This window comes from Alosa alosa, chromosome 23 (genome assembly GCF_017589495.1).
Source record: "Alosa alosa isolate M-15738 ecotype Scorff River chromosome 23, AALO_Geno_1.1, whole genome shotgun sequence".
NCBI classification, from domain to species: Eukaryota; Metazoa; Chordata; class Actinopteri; order Clupeiformes; family Clupeidae; genus Alosa; species Alosa alosa.
This window is the reverse complement of record NC_063211.1, coordinates 10,345,538-10,358,037: the sequence shown is the minus strand read 5'-3', so window position 1 is coordinate 10,358,037 and position 12,500 is coordinate 10,345,538. Positions and strand designations below refer to the sequence as shown.

Genomic DNA, 12,500 nt, shown 5'->3' with positions numbered 1-12,500 from the left:
ATCACTAGGATTTTTATGTAATCGTGGTCCTTGATTTGTCCATGCGGTGGCAGTAGTGGTGGCTCTGCGTTGATGCTCACGCGTCGTCTCCAAGCAACGCGCTGAAATGTTTTCGTGTTGTGTGCACAGGATCAAACAAACCTGTCGAGCCGTGACATTTGTTCACTTATAGAATGAATGTGTTGCACGCTCTGCTATTGAAAGAAATGTGTGTATTTGCTTTTTGAAACGCATTTGCAACTAACATTGACGAACAGAACCAAAAGGAGAATCAATCGTTGGGCAGCGTTACAGGTATGACATGTTATATGCAGCTGCTAAAGTTAGCGCGAGCTAAATTAGCTTGTGTGTGCAAATTCTAATCGTCGGTGGAGCCCATCGTGTAATTCGGACCCTACCATCAGCTCATGATTGAAACTGATCTTTGTATTGTGATAACCTCCTACTTTGCCCAAGCTAACCATCCTACTAATTCAGATACTGTTTGCCTGATATTGATAACCAGTACATGTTAGCTACATGTTGGCTCGGGGGATTAGCTAATTAACGTTAGCAAAATAGCTAGAAGCTAAACTTGAGTGGTTTGCACTTTGATGGGGCGAACGTTGGCTAATTTCACGCTACCAGGAGCAACCACAGTCAATCACAACGTATCATATGGTATCATAGCCAGCTCACGCCTATTATCAGCATAGAAGCTACTACTACCTGTGGTCATCTTACTAGCGCCATCCCAAGGTAAACTTAGGTTGAAATCTGCTAACGTTATCGCCTTAAACTTTCACAATAATGTATAAGTTATAACGTGAATTTACAGTTCTAACATCAAACTCAGTTACTTTGCTAGGATACTTACTGTATGTAGCATAGTGTGTTTCTGTTATCCTAGCATAAGTTGTGGAAGTAAAGGATAACGTTAGCTAATGTGAACATACTCTCCATTTAAATAGATGGCCAGTATGAACTAGTGCAAGTTAGTGATAGCATGTCTGACAGGTGGTCAGGTCAGCAATCGCTTGTTTAATGCACCGTTCACGATACCATGCCGTTACCTGCATTCACTGTTGCAAGTAATTGAACGATTGTACAAATCTCAACATAAAAACAGTCTGTTTGCCAATTAACTTAGCTCCCTCGATAGCGTTTGATACGTTGCGCCTTGCGCCTTAAGACCTTTAATGCACTTTAATCGGATTATAAAGGAAAGCGTTGGGGTGTAACGTTATCTTCCCTCGCTCGCGTGTTGGCACCTGTCCGGTGATTTATGCTGTGTCCACTAGTGGCCCTGCACGAGAAAAAGCCTCGGTAACGTTATGTTTCTGGACAGGGACGCCGCGAGCTCCGGGGTAAATGGGGCTGTTCGACAAGCTCGCGGGATGGCTGGGGCTGAAGAAGAAGGAGGTGAACGTTTTGTGCCTGGGCCTCGACAATAGCGGGAAGACCACCATCATCAACCAGCTCAAGCCGTCTAACGTGAGAATTTTTGAGTGTCTGTCCACAGCGCACTTCTGAGTTACTGTTAAGTGTTTACCACCAACTAGCAGACTCCAATCTATTTACTGATTCAACTACCAGCTGGGAGAAAAGTTTAAGTTGTGCTCTTTGCTTCTGTGCAGGCTCAGGCGCAAGACATAGTCCCCACCATTGGCTTCAGCATAGAGAAGTTTAAAACCTCCAGGTTCGTATTGACTCTATGTGCTACAGTAATGCAGTGTTTAGAGCGTAAGATTACACAATGTTTTGGGGATTTGGACCGTTTGGGATTTAACCATGGTGTGTGTGTGGTGCTTAGTGTTTAACTTAATAATACTGTGGTCTTTATAGTGTGTGTGTGTGTGTGTGTGTGTTTGTGTGTTTGTGTGTGTTTTGTTGTCACTGATGTGTAAAATGTCTCTGCCAGCCTGTCCTTCACAGTGTTCGACATGTCAGGACAAGGCAGATACCGGAACCTCTGGGAACATTATTACAAGTAAGATGTTTGGTTACATCTGGGAGCACTATTTGTTTACATCTTGGAACACTATTGCAAGGAAGATGTATGTTTACTCCTGGGAGCATGACTACAAGTAAGATGTTGGTTTTCCAGTCACATGTTCACAGACAAGTATGTGTTTATATCTGCGAGCATTACTACCAGATGTTTGCGCTCATGCCTGGAAACATTGCTACGAGTAAGACAGGCCTTTGTGATTTGAGGGCTCCTGTTCTCTGGTCCGTCTCTGACTGTGTGTGTGTGTGTGTGTGTAGGGAGGGCCAGGCCATTATATTTGTCATAGACAGTTCAGACAAGCTGAGGATGGTGGTTGCCAAGGAGGAGCTGGACACTCTACTCAGCCATCCAGGTAATGAACGAACCACAGACACACACACACACACAATATTTATTTATCTACATTTTCATTCAGGTAATGAACAAATCACACACACCTTGGGATGAATATAATAAACTATCTATCTATCTATCTATCCATCTCCTCTCTCTCTCTCTCACAGTGGCCTTTTAGGGATAATTACAGTAAGGGCCTGTGTCCTACAATCATGTTTTTTGCACTGACGGTGCCCTCAACCTCATTTTCTTGGCGCTTCAGCCAAGTGGTTACAAAGTTTTGATTAGTCATCGAGAGAGAAGTGACATTGACGAGCCCAGCGCTGTTCTAAAAGTTGAACAGATTTTAACTTTCAGTGCTCTGAGCGCTGCGGAAAAAAACGGGTCAGCGCCGAGGGCCTTTTTCTGCCGAGAGCTCTTAGCGCTGTGAACGCTGAATTTCATAGGATTTGTATAGAAAATAGCCACCGTCGACGCAATTAACGTGATCGCAGGACACAGGCCTTAAACTAGTAAATTACCTTGCAGTGTGGGCAACTTATGGGACTGACCTCTTAATTTCTGCTCCCATTCCCACTCCCATCCTTCTCTCTCTCTCTCTCACACACACACACACATACAGATATCAAGCATCGGCGCATCCCCATCCTGTTCTTTGCCAATAAGATGGACCTGAAGGAGGCACTTTCCTCAGTGAAGGTGTCGCAGCTGCTCTGCCTGGAGAACATCAAGGACAAGCCCTGGCACATCTGGTATGCACACACACACACACACTACACTACACTGCACTACACGCCCTGGCACATCTAGTAGAGACACACACCCACACTAAGAGTGTTTCTGTTGGACCTGTAGGACTGGTTGTATCCGATAGCAGGTAGAAACGTAGTGTGTCCTGCCCAGTCAATCGATCAGTCAGTCATCGGGCAGCCAATCAGTGTGCGGTATCTGTCAGTGTGTGGTATCTGGCAGCCAATCAGTGTGCAGTGTTTGTCTGTTTGTGTTTCAGTGCCAGCAATGCCATCAAGGGGGAGGGCCTTCAGGAGGGTGTCGACTGGCTGCAAGGTAGGAAGAGGAGAAGCCTCTTACGACACACACACACGCGCGCGCCTCTTACAATACACACACACTCCTTATGATGCACACACATATACACCTTCCTTACGATACACAGAGTCCTGTTACACACAGCCCTCATAACACACTCTTCTTGCGATACACACACGCTCCACTTACAATACACACACACACACTTCTTTTGATGCACATTTACACTCCTCTTACAACACACACACACACACACACACTCTTACAAAACTACACACACACACACACACACACACACACACACACACTCTTACAAAACACAGACACACACACACACACACTCTTACAAAACACACACACACACACACACACACACACAGACACACACACACACACTCTTACAAAACACACACACACACACACTCTTACAAAACACACACACACACACACACTCTTGCAATACACACAGTCCTATGACACACTCCCCTCTCTGTGCCGTGATGCTGCTGTTCCACTCATAAAGCCTTCTGCTCTCTCCTGCATGGCACCATGCAGAGCAAATCGCTCAGTAAGTACCTGAGAACTGTAGAGTAGGACTCCCCTGTACCACACACACACACACTCAGCACCAGTGTCACCTGAGGCTGATGCTAGTTTACTATACCCACGTGTTTGTTACCAGAGACTGTCCCTATATGTGTGTGTGTTTATGTTTGATCACACTACACTCTTCCCCTAAAGTCTTAGATGCAGAAAGAATCCTCCACTCCTCCCTCTTCTTCTTTCTTCTTATGTGTTTCTGAGATTGTGTGTGTGTGTGTGTGTGTGTGTCAGTGTCAGTGTCAGTGTCAGCATCAACTCTGCTGCAGCGTGTGTGTGAGACCTGAGTCCGTCCCGCAGACACCCACCGAGGAAGAGAAATTCTCTGAACAGGATTGATAACATCGGAGCTAATCAATACCTAATCAATATGGTCTTTAATAATTTATGCCCGTTGCCCGTTACCGTGTTTCGGTATCGCTGGTTTGTATAGCTGGTTGAAGGGTCATTATCAAGCTCCAAAGAAGCCTGAAGGTCATTCGCATTTTCTCTCTAAAAGTAATTTAATGTCAAACCAATTAAATATGTAGGGCTTTGGAAGATACGGATGTTAGCCTAGATGGTAAGGTGTTGTTCTTCTCACTCTTCAGAAGGCTAGCCTAGCTGGTAAGGTGTTGTTCTTCTCACTCTTCAGAAGGCTAGCCTGTACTGGAAAGCATCTGCTAGTAGAATGGTAATTTGTTTAACACAAGGGCCAGTGTTGCACAGGTTCCAGAGCAATAACACTGGGCTGCACGGCACGCAGATGTGCCTGTCTGTCTAATCAGCTTAATAGCAAAATAACACAAATCAGTCCGATCAGAGTGTGTGTGTGTGATTGGGTCTGATGAATGTTCTCTCTCTTCTCCAGATCAAAATGATGAGAATGTGAGACAGAATGTGTGTGTGTGTGTGTGTGTGTGATTGGGTCTGATGAATGTTCTCTCTCTTCTCCAGATCAAAATGATGAGAATGTGAGACAAATGTGTGTGTGTGTGTTTGTCTTTGTGATTGGCTCTGATAATTATTCTCTCTCCTCTCCAGATCAGATCAGAACGATGAGAACGTGAGACAGTAGAGGTGGGGAAACTCCACATCGCTACGGCAACCCCAGCTCCATTCTCACATCGCTAGGCAACCTCCTGCTCCAGATGTCTGTGATCATGTGACCTCTAACCTATGACCCTGGGGATGGGAAACGGGCACTGATCTATAAAGAAAGTTGTTTATAGATCAGTGGAAACAGGAGCCACATTAGCTAACCCCCCCCACCACACACACCAACACACACACACACACACACACACATCCTCACCACACAGCATAGTCTAGTCTAGTCTAGTCTAGCCTAGCCAAAGGCCTGAGCAGTTGATTCACTTCAAGTGGGCTGATACTCCACTCCCAGTGCGTCACCTGGCAACCATCACACTGTGTGTGTGCTTTTAGTGCTAGACCTGCAGAGCTGCTAGTGCCCTGCAGTACCAGCAACGTGCTCCAGGGGGTGCTCCTGTCTCTCACAAGAGCTCTGTCACCAGTTTAACTGAAGTTCTAAAGTTATATCCACATGGAGATAGACAAATAGCTACTATTACATTTTTGTATTTATTTTTTAAAGTCCATCTTATTTATTGTGACTGGTCTTCGTGTCTTGTGAGTAGGTTTGCTGTCATTCGGCTGGCCTCGCTCCTGATTAAAGGCTACACACACACACACACACACACACACACACACACACACATACACGCACACACACACACACAGACATACATACACACACGCACATACACAAACACATACATTCATATACGCACACACAGACATACACACACACACACACACACACACACACACAAACAAACAAACGTACAGACATACATACACACACACACACACACACAAACAAACGTACACACACACACATACACAGCTGCACACTGACGCTCACCTGTATCACCTGCTCACCTGTAAATGCATTTCTGTCTTTTCTTACATTCCTTCAGACCAGTGATTTCTCCAGACTAACAGGAAATAAATAAATAAATAATGGTTGATTCACTGTTTTGTGTGTCAGCCGATTTATTTCTCTCTCTGGTGGGTTGGGGCGGAGAGGGGATCCAAATGTTTGATTTCAACTTGTACACATCCACACTGTAGGACTGAACTCTCTCACAGGTATATGTGTGTATGTGAGCAGAGGTGAGTGGAGTTAGGGGAACAAACTGGTTGATTTTAGATTTTACACGTCCATGATGTTGAGTGTGTGTGTGTGTGTGTGCCCTTTGTGAGCACTCTGTGTCTCTAAACAACTCAACCCAGGAGAACCAGTGGGCCTTGGAGCCTGCTTCACCTTGCCTACCTCTTCACCTGTCTGACTAGACTCTTGGGGCTGCTTCACCTGTCTGGCTAGACTCTTGGAGCCTGCCTCACCTTGCCTACCTGTTCACCTGCCTGGCTAGACTCTTGGAGCTGCTTCTTGCCCACCTGTTCACCTGCCTGGCTAGACTCTTGGAGCCTGCTTCACCTGCCTGGCTAGACTCTTGGAGCCTGCTTCACCTGCCTGGCTAGAGTCTTGGAGCCTGCTTCTTGCCCACCTGTTCACCTGCCTGACTAGACTGCTGCTGAGCTCCATGTCATTCATGATGCACTTGAATCAACCAGACAGAATTCTTGTATTTGGCAGTTTTATTTTTTTTTGACAAGACAGAATTCTCACATTTATCTGATTTTTCTTTTTGACTTCAAGCCGTCTTGTGCTCCTGTTAGGACATATTGGACCCTAATGTAACTGCGGGGCATAGTGCAGAATCAGTCTATGAGCAAAGTTCTCTAATTTAACTGCTGTGCATTCTTGAATTTCCCCTTAGGGATCAATAAAGTATCTATCTCTCATAGTGCAGAATCAGTCTATGAGCAGAGTTCTCCTGCATAAGCTAATGGCATCATGTGGCGTGAGAGCTTTTAGTTAACCCACCACTATTTGGTCATGGTATTACATTTGCAAATAGATTTTGCATAGTTATTTAGTGAGCTTTAGTTGGACTTTAAACTTTGCCTTAGCATTTAATTGAGGGTCCACTGACTGAATGCTGTGTGTGTATGAAGGAAAGCAAGACATGGCGTGTCCATACATGTGTGTGACAGAAAGTAAGATAGGAAGTTCATGTGTGTGTGGGACAGAGTTAGACATGGCGCGTCGCCTTGTTGTATGAGGAGCTGCTGAGGGCTCCTGATTGTCCTCTCCGGATCCAGTCCCGCCGTGTCGACCGCGGAGATGTGCAACAAGCTGTAATGGAGTGAACCGCACACTGGCGCTCCGACAAGGCACTGTGTGTGTGTGTGTGTGTGTTTCATAAAGACTATTGCCTCAGCAGGACAGTCGGGTGAGTACATCAGCGCGCGCACAGGTCCAGCTAATCATGCAGCCATCTGCCGCTGATGGAGTTATGGGAGCAAGCGGCCTGATCGGGGTCCGTGATTAAGGAATACAACTCTAATCAGACAAGCTTGAAGCAGGAAGGGAGGAGGGGTTGTCTCCTCCGACCAGCAGACCTCTTCATATTCACCAGACACAAGAGAGACATGTTGGGTTTAAGGTGTTTTTGTTTGTTCTGAAGAGTAGCTTTGTGTGTCAGAGAGAAAACGCGCGTCTCTGCTTCTGAAGGAATCCTCTCCACTCGGCCGTCGTGTCTGTCAGGAGAACGCCAATCGGATCCTCCGAGCGCGCGGGTGTCACCCATGAGAGCGTGCCGAGTCCCTGCACGAGTCTCGTGATCCGGCCCCGAGGCTGCGGGTTGACACGGGGCATTGGCGCGTGGCGGATAGAAGTGACATGCCAACCGAACTGCTCCGCTTCCTCCAGCTCGCGCTGAAGTGGGCCTGTCAGAACCACGTGTCTCCCTCAGCAAGCTCAGCACAGCTATATCTAGCGCAATATTTAACATACCGACGATCATGTATTTAAATAGTGAAACATACTTTGTATGGACAAACTTAACATACTAAATAAATTATTGAATATAACTAAAGACTCGGCTATGGGATCCGGTGTGGTGGCTCCCAATTGTCAGCCAGGGGCTCTGAGGTTGGGGAACGGGCAGCAGGGGTTGGGGTGTAGCGCAGGTCTCTGGTGTTACTGAGTGGTCGCCGTGCAGCTGCTGTCCAGCAGGCGCTTCTGGTCATCCAGAAGGTCGTTGAGGACCACAAAGTGGCACCTTAGAGTCTGAAATAGAGAGAAAACACAGCCTGTCTTATCCAGCTGCACAGAGCATACATTTGAGATTGTATTAGACTTGGTTGAAACGTTTTAGTAGCCTCGATCGCGGTTTCCTTATGATGCATACAATCTAATCAAACAAATATACAAATATCAAGTTGTGGAATGCGTTACAGTAGCGTATTAAATCCAGGGAAGGCTACCTGAGCTTCAGGAGGCGAGCTGAACAGCGCACAGGACTCCAGGTTGGGTGTTCTCCCGTTCGGACAGTGTGTCCGGCCCAGCAGGACATCCATTGAGTACACTACGCCTCGGTTAATCTACGAGCACACAATTAAAACTGCGTTTAATCTCCATGACCACACAACAATGCCACAGTGAGCCTTGCATGCGATGCGAAACTGACATTAAGAATTTGTGTTCATCTCAGTAGGATCAACCTGAAACTCACCGTGGTCTGCACGTCCACAACCTTAGTCACTTTGTAGGCGAACTCATCGGTGGAGCGTAGGTTGTAGTAGACTGCTGCGTACACGGCCATCTCTTGCACGAGCTCTGCATTGGGCCTGGGGAGCAAAACGGTCACGGTGGGAGCCGCGGAGACGCTCACCGCGCAAGTGCAGACGCACAGCAGACTGGAGAAGAGGGTCACAGGGCTCGTCATCGTCAGTACCGGAGCAGGAGGCTGGGTGGCTGAGCTGAAGGCACCTGCGAGTTTTATATACAACCCAAATATGCGGACTAAGGACCACACACCGGCTCCTTCATTTGCTTTATTCTGATAACCTACTTTTGAGTTTGATAAAATGCTTGACAATGGTTATTAACTTCTTATCTGACATTAGCAGTGTTAGAGAGAGACTGATAAGTCACATCAGGCCAGAAGTTATGTCATCGGTCAGTGCTTTAGAAGCTGTTGCAAAGCGCGCAGTCATTACTTTTTTCCCTTCTGAATGGGGTCACCCAGTTGGAACAGTCCGTGCATGGGTAGGTTCAGGTTGACCTACTCCGCTGTTTCTGTATTTGACAAAGATATCAGGCTGCCCACTGCTGACTTCAGCATCCTCTCAGCACAGTTACACTGGACACACTCGTTCCTCACGCACAGGTGAACTCTGTAGGTTAGCTGGAGACCCCCTTACCACTTACCCATGGGCTTCCCCCCCACACACACACACACACACACACACACACACACACACACACTGTGCACAGTGCTCTCTGCGCCTTAAGTGCTCCAAAACCACTTGGGGTGCAGCACCTAAGACTTGATGGGGAAACTCTGATCCGGTTTCTTGACACATCTCTCTGTCTTTGCACTATTCAGTGTTCCCTCAACCTTCCATGAAGAACTACGGAGGCTCTGCTACGCTGCTGGGACCTTTACTGCAGCAGAATATGTTGCAGTCTTCCTCAGATCTGTGCGTGACACAGTCCTGATTCGGAGCTCTGCAGGCAGCAGCTTCCACCCACTGGCGCTTGGCACCGTCAGTCGAGAGAAACCTAGTATGGACAGGTGTGAGACTGTGTTGGCCTCTCCAAATCATATCAAATGGATTTACCGCAGGTGGACTCCAATCAAAGGTGTAACATCTTAAAGATGGTCAAGAGAAATATGAGGCATCTGAGCTGTGTCATAGCAGAGAGTCTGAAGACTTCTGTCAATGTGTTTTTAAAAATCCAAAAAACAGTTTGCACTTTTGAGTAATATAGTATCATGTGTAAATAGCTGAAGGGGAAATTAATTGATGATTCAACATGGCAACATGTGATCAAAGTGGAAGGGTCTGAATGTTCTCTCTCTTTCTTTCTCTCTCAGAGAGAGAGGTGGGGGAAGTGAGAGAGGGGGGCGTGTGTAAACAGATGAGTAAAGTACTCATTAACCGAGTGATACATTAAAAGCGCCCGTTTTAAGATTTTATTATTAATTTATAATTTATTTAGGCCTACCTCAGTAATGTATTAGGCGATAAAGCGGTACTGTTTACCAATTCAGTTCCAAAAGATTTTAGAGGACAAGCCTTGCTGTCTGCCTACCTAATGAGAATGCAAAGGCAAACCAAACCCAAGTCACCAGAAAGCCTTAATGAACACCTCGAGCCAGCACGCATTGCTTTCTGTGTAGCATGTCCTAATCGGGCATGGTGAGCTGAGCTTTCGTAGAAAACTTTAGACAAGCATCTGTGTGGGCCGAGGAAGCCTTCTCTGCGGGCGTCATAATTGGGTGCTTTTGGCTGCCTGTCAACATCCGTCAAAGCCAAATTGGTCCAAGCGCTGCTGTACTAGCGCCGTTAAATCTGTTTATTTGAGAAGCAACAATTATGTTTCACGGTTTTCAAGAGGCAATAAATGGTTTTGTAAGGGTCGTCCAGGCGAGTTTGACAGGATTTTTATTTTTGGTTTTAATGAAACGGGCTCTGTTTCCTTCCATAGTCTTGTGAGCACAGCAACAGGGACAGGTCATAAGTTCAGCACCGCGGACAGCAGCCGCGCCGCGCCCGGCCAAAGCAGATGAGGGGGAGCCTCGGATGATGATTTATCCTTTCCCTGACCGAGACATACGCCGTCGAGTCACTCTTCTCAAGCCCAAGCTGAACATGAATGAGAAGCATTCTATAAATGACTGGCCAGGTTGATTTACGAGCTCACAATGCGCAAGGCTATTTTCAGCGGGCCACTCCACGTTGGCCACCGTCCAGTGACGCGCACTCGTTTGAACAGCGTGACATCTTTATTCATAAACCTGCGCCCCATTCAGCGGGCTCTGACGTTCGCCCTCTCGGACACGCAGACGAACCCTTCCTGCTTATAAGCTACCTGGACACATTTCCTCTGAGGAACACGCCCGTCTCCAAATCCAGACTGTTGCGCCCAGATGTCATTTCGCGGTGTCTCTCTTCACTCCAGCAAAGCTCGCGCTGTCTACGCCAGTGTGAGTTAAGATTTAACTCTCCAAGGTAAGAAACCATTATACACTCTATATGTTCAATAATCCATAAACTTTGATTTTAACAATATTATTTTGTCACGAATACGGGCGCAAATAGCTTTACGCACAGCCTGTGTTGACTTGGTGGTGGAACAGCTGGAAATTTGTCAATCATCGAAGGTCCCTTTGCAAGTAGAAAATGAAGAAAAATACGCAGTGACAAATTTACCGTGTAACAGAACTTTCCTCTCGAGAGGATCAAACAGGTCCACCCTCCTCTCTTTTCAGACCGTCACATCCTCCCTGCCTCGCGCTCAGGACACTCCGCGCCGATTTCTCAGAGCCCCGTGCGTCTCGATGCCATTCGCTTCCCCGAGGATCCCGGGATTCCAGCGGTGAGTGGACCGGAGGATGGCCATCCATGTGGAAGGACTGGTGGCGATAGTCATCTTCTACCTGCTGATCCTGATCGTGGGAATATGGGCCGCCTGGAAGAACAAGAACTCGGGAGTGGTAGAGGGCACGGATCGGAGCGAGACCATCATGGTCGGGGGGAGAGACATCGGCTTGTTTGTCGGCGGATTTACTATGACAGGTGAGGCGAGCCGAAAAGCCCATGAGCATCATTAGTCGCTCACAACCGGGCAATTTAATGTTGTACAGTTTTAAGATTGCAAGACATATTTTAAACATTTAATTAATTACACGAGTGTCCAATATTTTATCTCAAATATTTCAGTAATTACAAAAATATACAGAAAGGTTCCTCGAGTTCTTATAAAGAAGAGTCTATTAGATGGGCATGTAGATTTTAGACGAAAAATGAAATGCAAATAATTTTAGCCAGTTTCATCTTTCATTTATTTTGCATTTCTTTGCATCACGTTAGTTTGTCATTTAACCTACTGTAGGCCTACAGTTTTTATAATTGTTAATATTTTTATTTAGTATGATGCAAACAACGAGGATATTTTGTTGCGTTTTAATTCTGATCTTTTATTTTTTATATGCGCGTCAAGTTTTGAGATGAATTACAACAAGCTATTACTGCTCATATAAAGTCCTAGGAATATGAAAATAACTACGATCTAGATGACACAATGGCTTTTTTACTCTCTTCGGACAGCTACCTGGGTTGGAGGGGGCTACATCAACGGCACAGCTGAGTATGTGTATCTGCCCGATTACGGCTTAGCTTGGGCACAAGCTCCCTTTGGCTACGCGCTTAGTCTTGTCGTGGGTAAGTGTGCGCAAAGCATTTTTAATCACTTGCATGAATCACAGGCAGCAGTTTGCTCAAACTTAGCACGGTATTTCAGGCGCCCGCTGCTCTCTGACACGAGTTTCTTCACCAAGGTGGCCTGTTCTTCGCCAAACCGATGCGCTCCCGTGGTTACGTCACCATG

At 46.4% G+C, this 12,500-nt stretch overlaps 3 protein-coding genes across 4 annotated transcripts in view; 2 read left to right on the top strand and 1 right to left on the bottom strand.

Annotated features, from left to right (window-relative positions):
* The first annotated feature begins 48 nt into the window (after positions 1–48).
* On the top strand, positions 49–5,716 carry arl6 (ADP-ribosylation factor-like 6). 2 transcript variants are annotated; one of them, XM_048234325.1, is made up of 9 exons: positions 49–294; positions 1,328–1,473; positions 1,617–1,678; positions 1,901–1,969; positions 2,248–2,342; positions 2,949–3,078; positions 3,336–3,391; positions 3,929–3,941; positions 4,997–5,716. In XM_048234325.1, exons 2-9 carry the CDS (start codon positions 1,351–1,353, stop codon positions 5,028–5,030), a joined length of 582 nt encoding a protein of 193 aa, XP_048090282.1. In that variant the 5' UTR covers positions 49–294; positions 1,328–1,350; the 3' UTR covers positions 5,031–5,716. The 2 variants fall into 2 exon arrangements, with proteins under 2 accessions (XP_048090282.1, XP_048090283.1); XM_048234326.1 differs by lacking the exon at positions 3,929–3,941 and having other exon boundaries at positions 51–294.
* Positions 5,717–8,081: 2,365 nt separating this feature from the next.
* LOC125288961 (cystatin-like) lies at positions 8,082–11,047 on the bottom strand. Its single transcript, XM_048235675.1, has 4 exons — positions 10,983–11,047; positions 8,617–8,731; positions 8,369–8,485; positions 8,082–8,171 (listed from the first exon to the last, which is right to left on the bottom strand). The coding sequence occupies exons 1-4, from the start codon at positions 11,045–11,047 to the stop codon at positions 8,082–8,084; spliced, it is 387 nt and encodes a 128-aa protein (XP_048091632.1).
* The window catches only part of slc5a7a (solute carrier family 5 member 7a), an 8,185-nt gene continuing 6,544 nt past the window's right edge, over positions 10,860–12,500 (top strand). Inside the window, exons 1-4 of the mRNA XM_048234324.1 lie at positions 10,860–11,122; positions 11,383–11,689; positions 12,221–12,334; positions 12,451–12,500. The exon at positions 12,451–12,500 is cut by the window's right edge and continues 106 nt beyond it. Coding sequence (XP_048090281.1) covers positions 11,506–11,689; positions 12,221–12,334; positions 12,451–12,500 — 348 coding nt within the window. The 5' untranslated portion in view covers positions 10,860–11,122; positions 11,383–11,505. The remainder of the gene's footprint in view (positions 11,123–11,382; positions 11,690–12,220; positions 12,335–12,450) is intronic.

Bases quoted from the DNA above. Each gene is read 5' to 3' on its own strand.
- arl6 (XM_048234325.1), top strand. From the start codon at position 1,351: ATGGGGCTGTTCGACAAGCTCGCGGGATGGCTGGGGCTGAAGAAGAAG. The intron at 2,343-2,948 runs GTAATGAACGAA...ACACACATACAG, and splicing joins CACTCTACTCAGCCATCCAG to ATATCAAGCATCGGCGCATC. The intron at 3,079-3,335 runs GTATGCACACAC...TTTGTGTTTCAG, and splicing joins GACAAGCCCTGGCACATCTG to TGCCAGCAATGCCATCAAGG.
- LOC125288961 (XM_048235675.1), bottom strand. From the start codon at position 11,047: ATGACATCTGGGCGCAACAGTCTGGATTTGGAGACGGGCGTGTTCCTC. The intron at 8,732-10,982 runs GTAGCTTATAAG...TTTGCTCCCCAG, and splicing joins CTCAGAGGAAATGTGTCCAG to GCCCAATGCAGAGCTCGTGC. The intron at 8,486-8,616 runs GTGAGTTTCAGG...GTGTGCTCGTAG, and splicing joins TTGTGGACGTGCAGACCACG to ATTAACCGAGGCGTAGTGTA.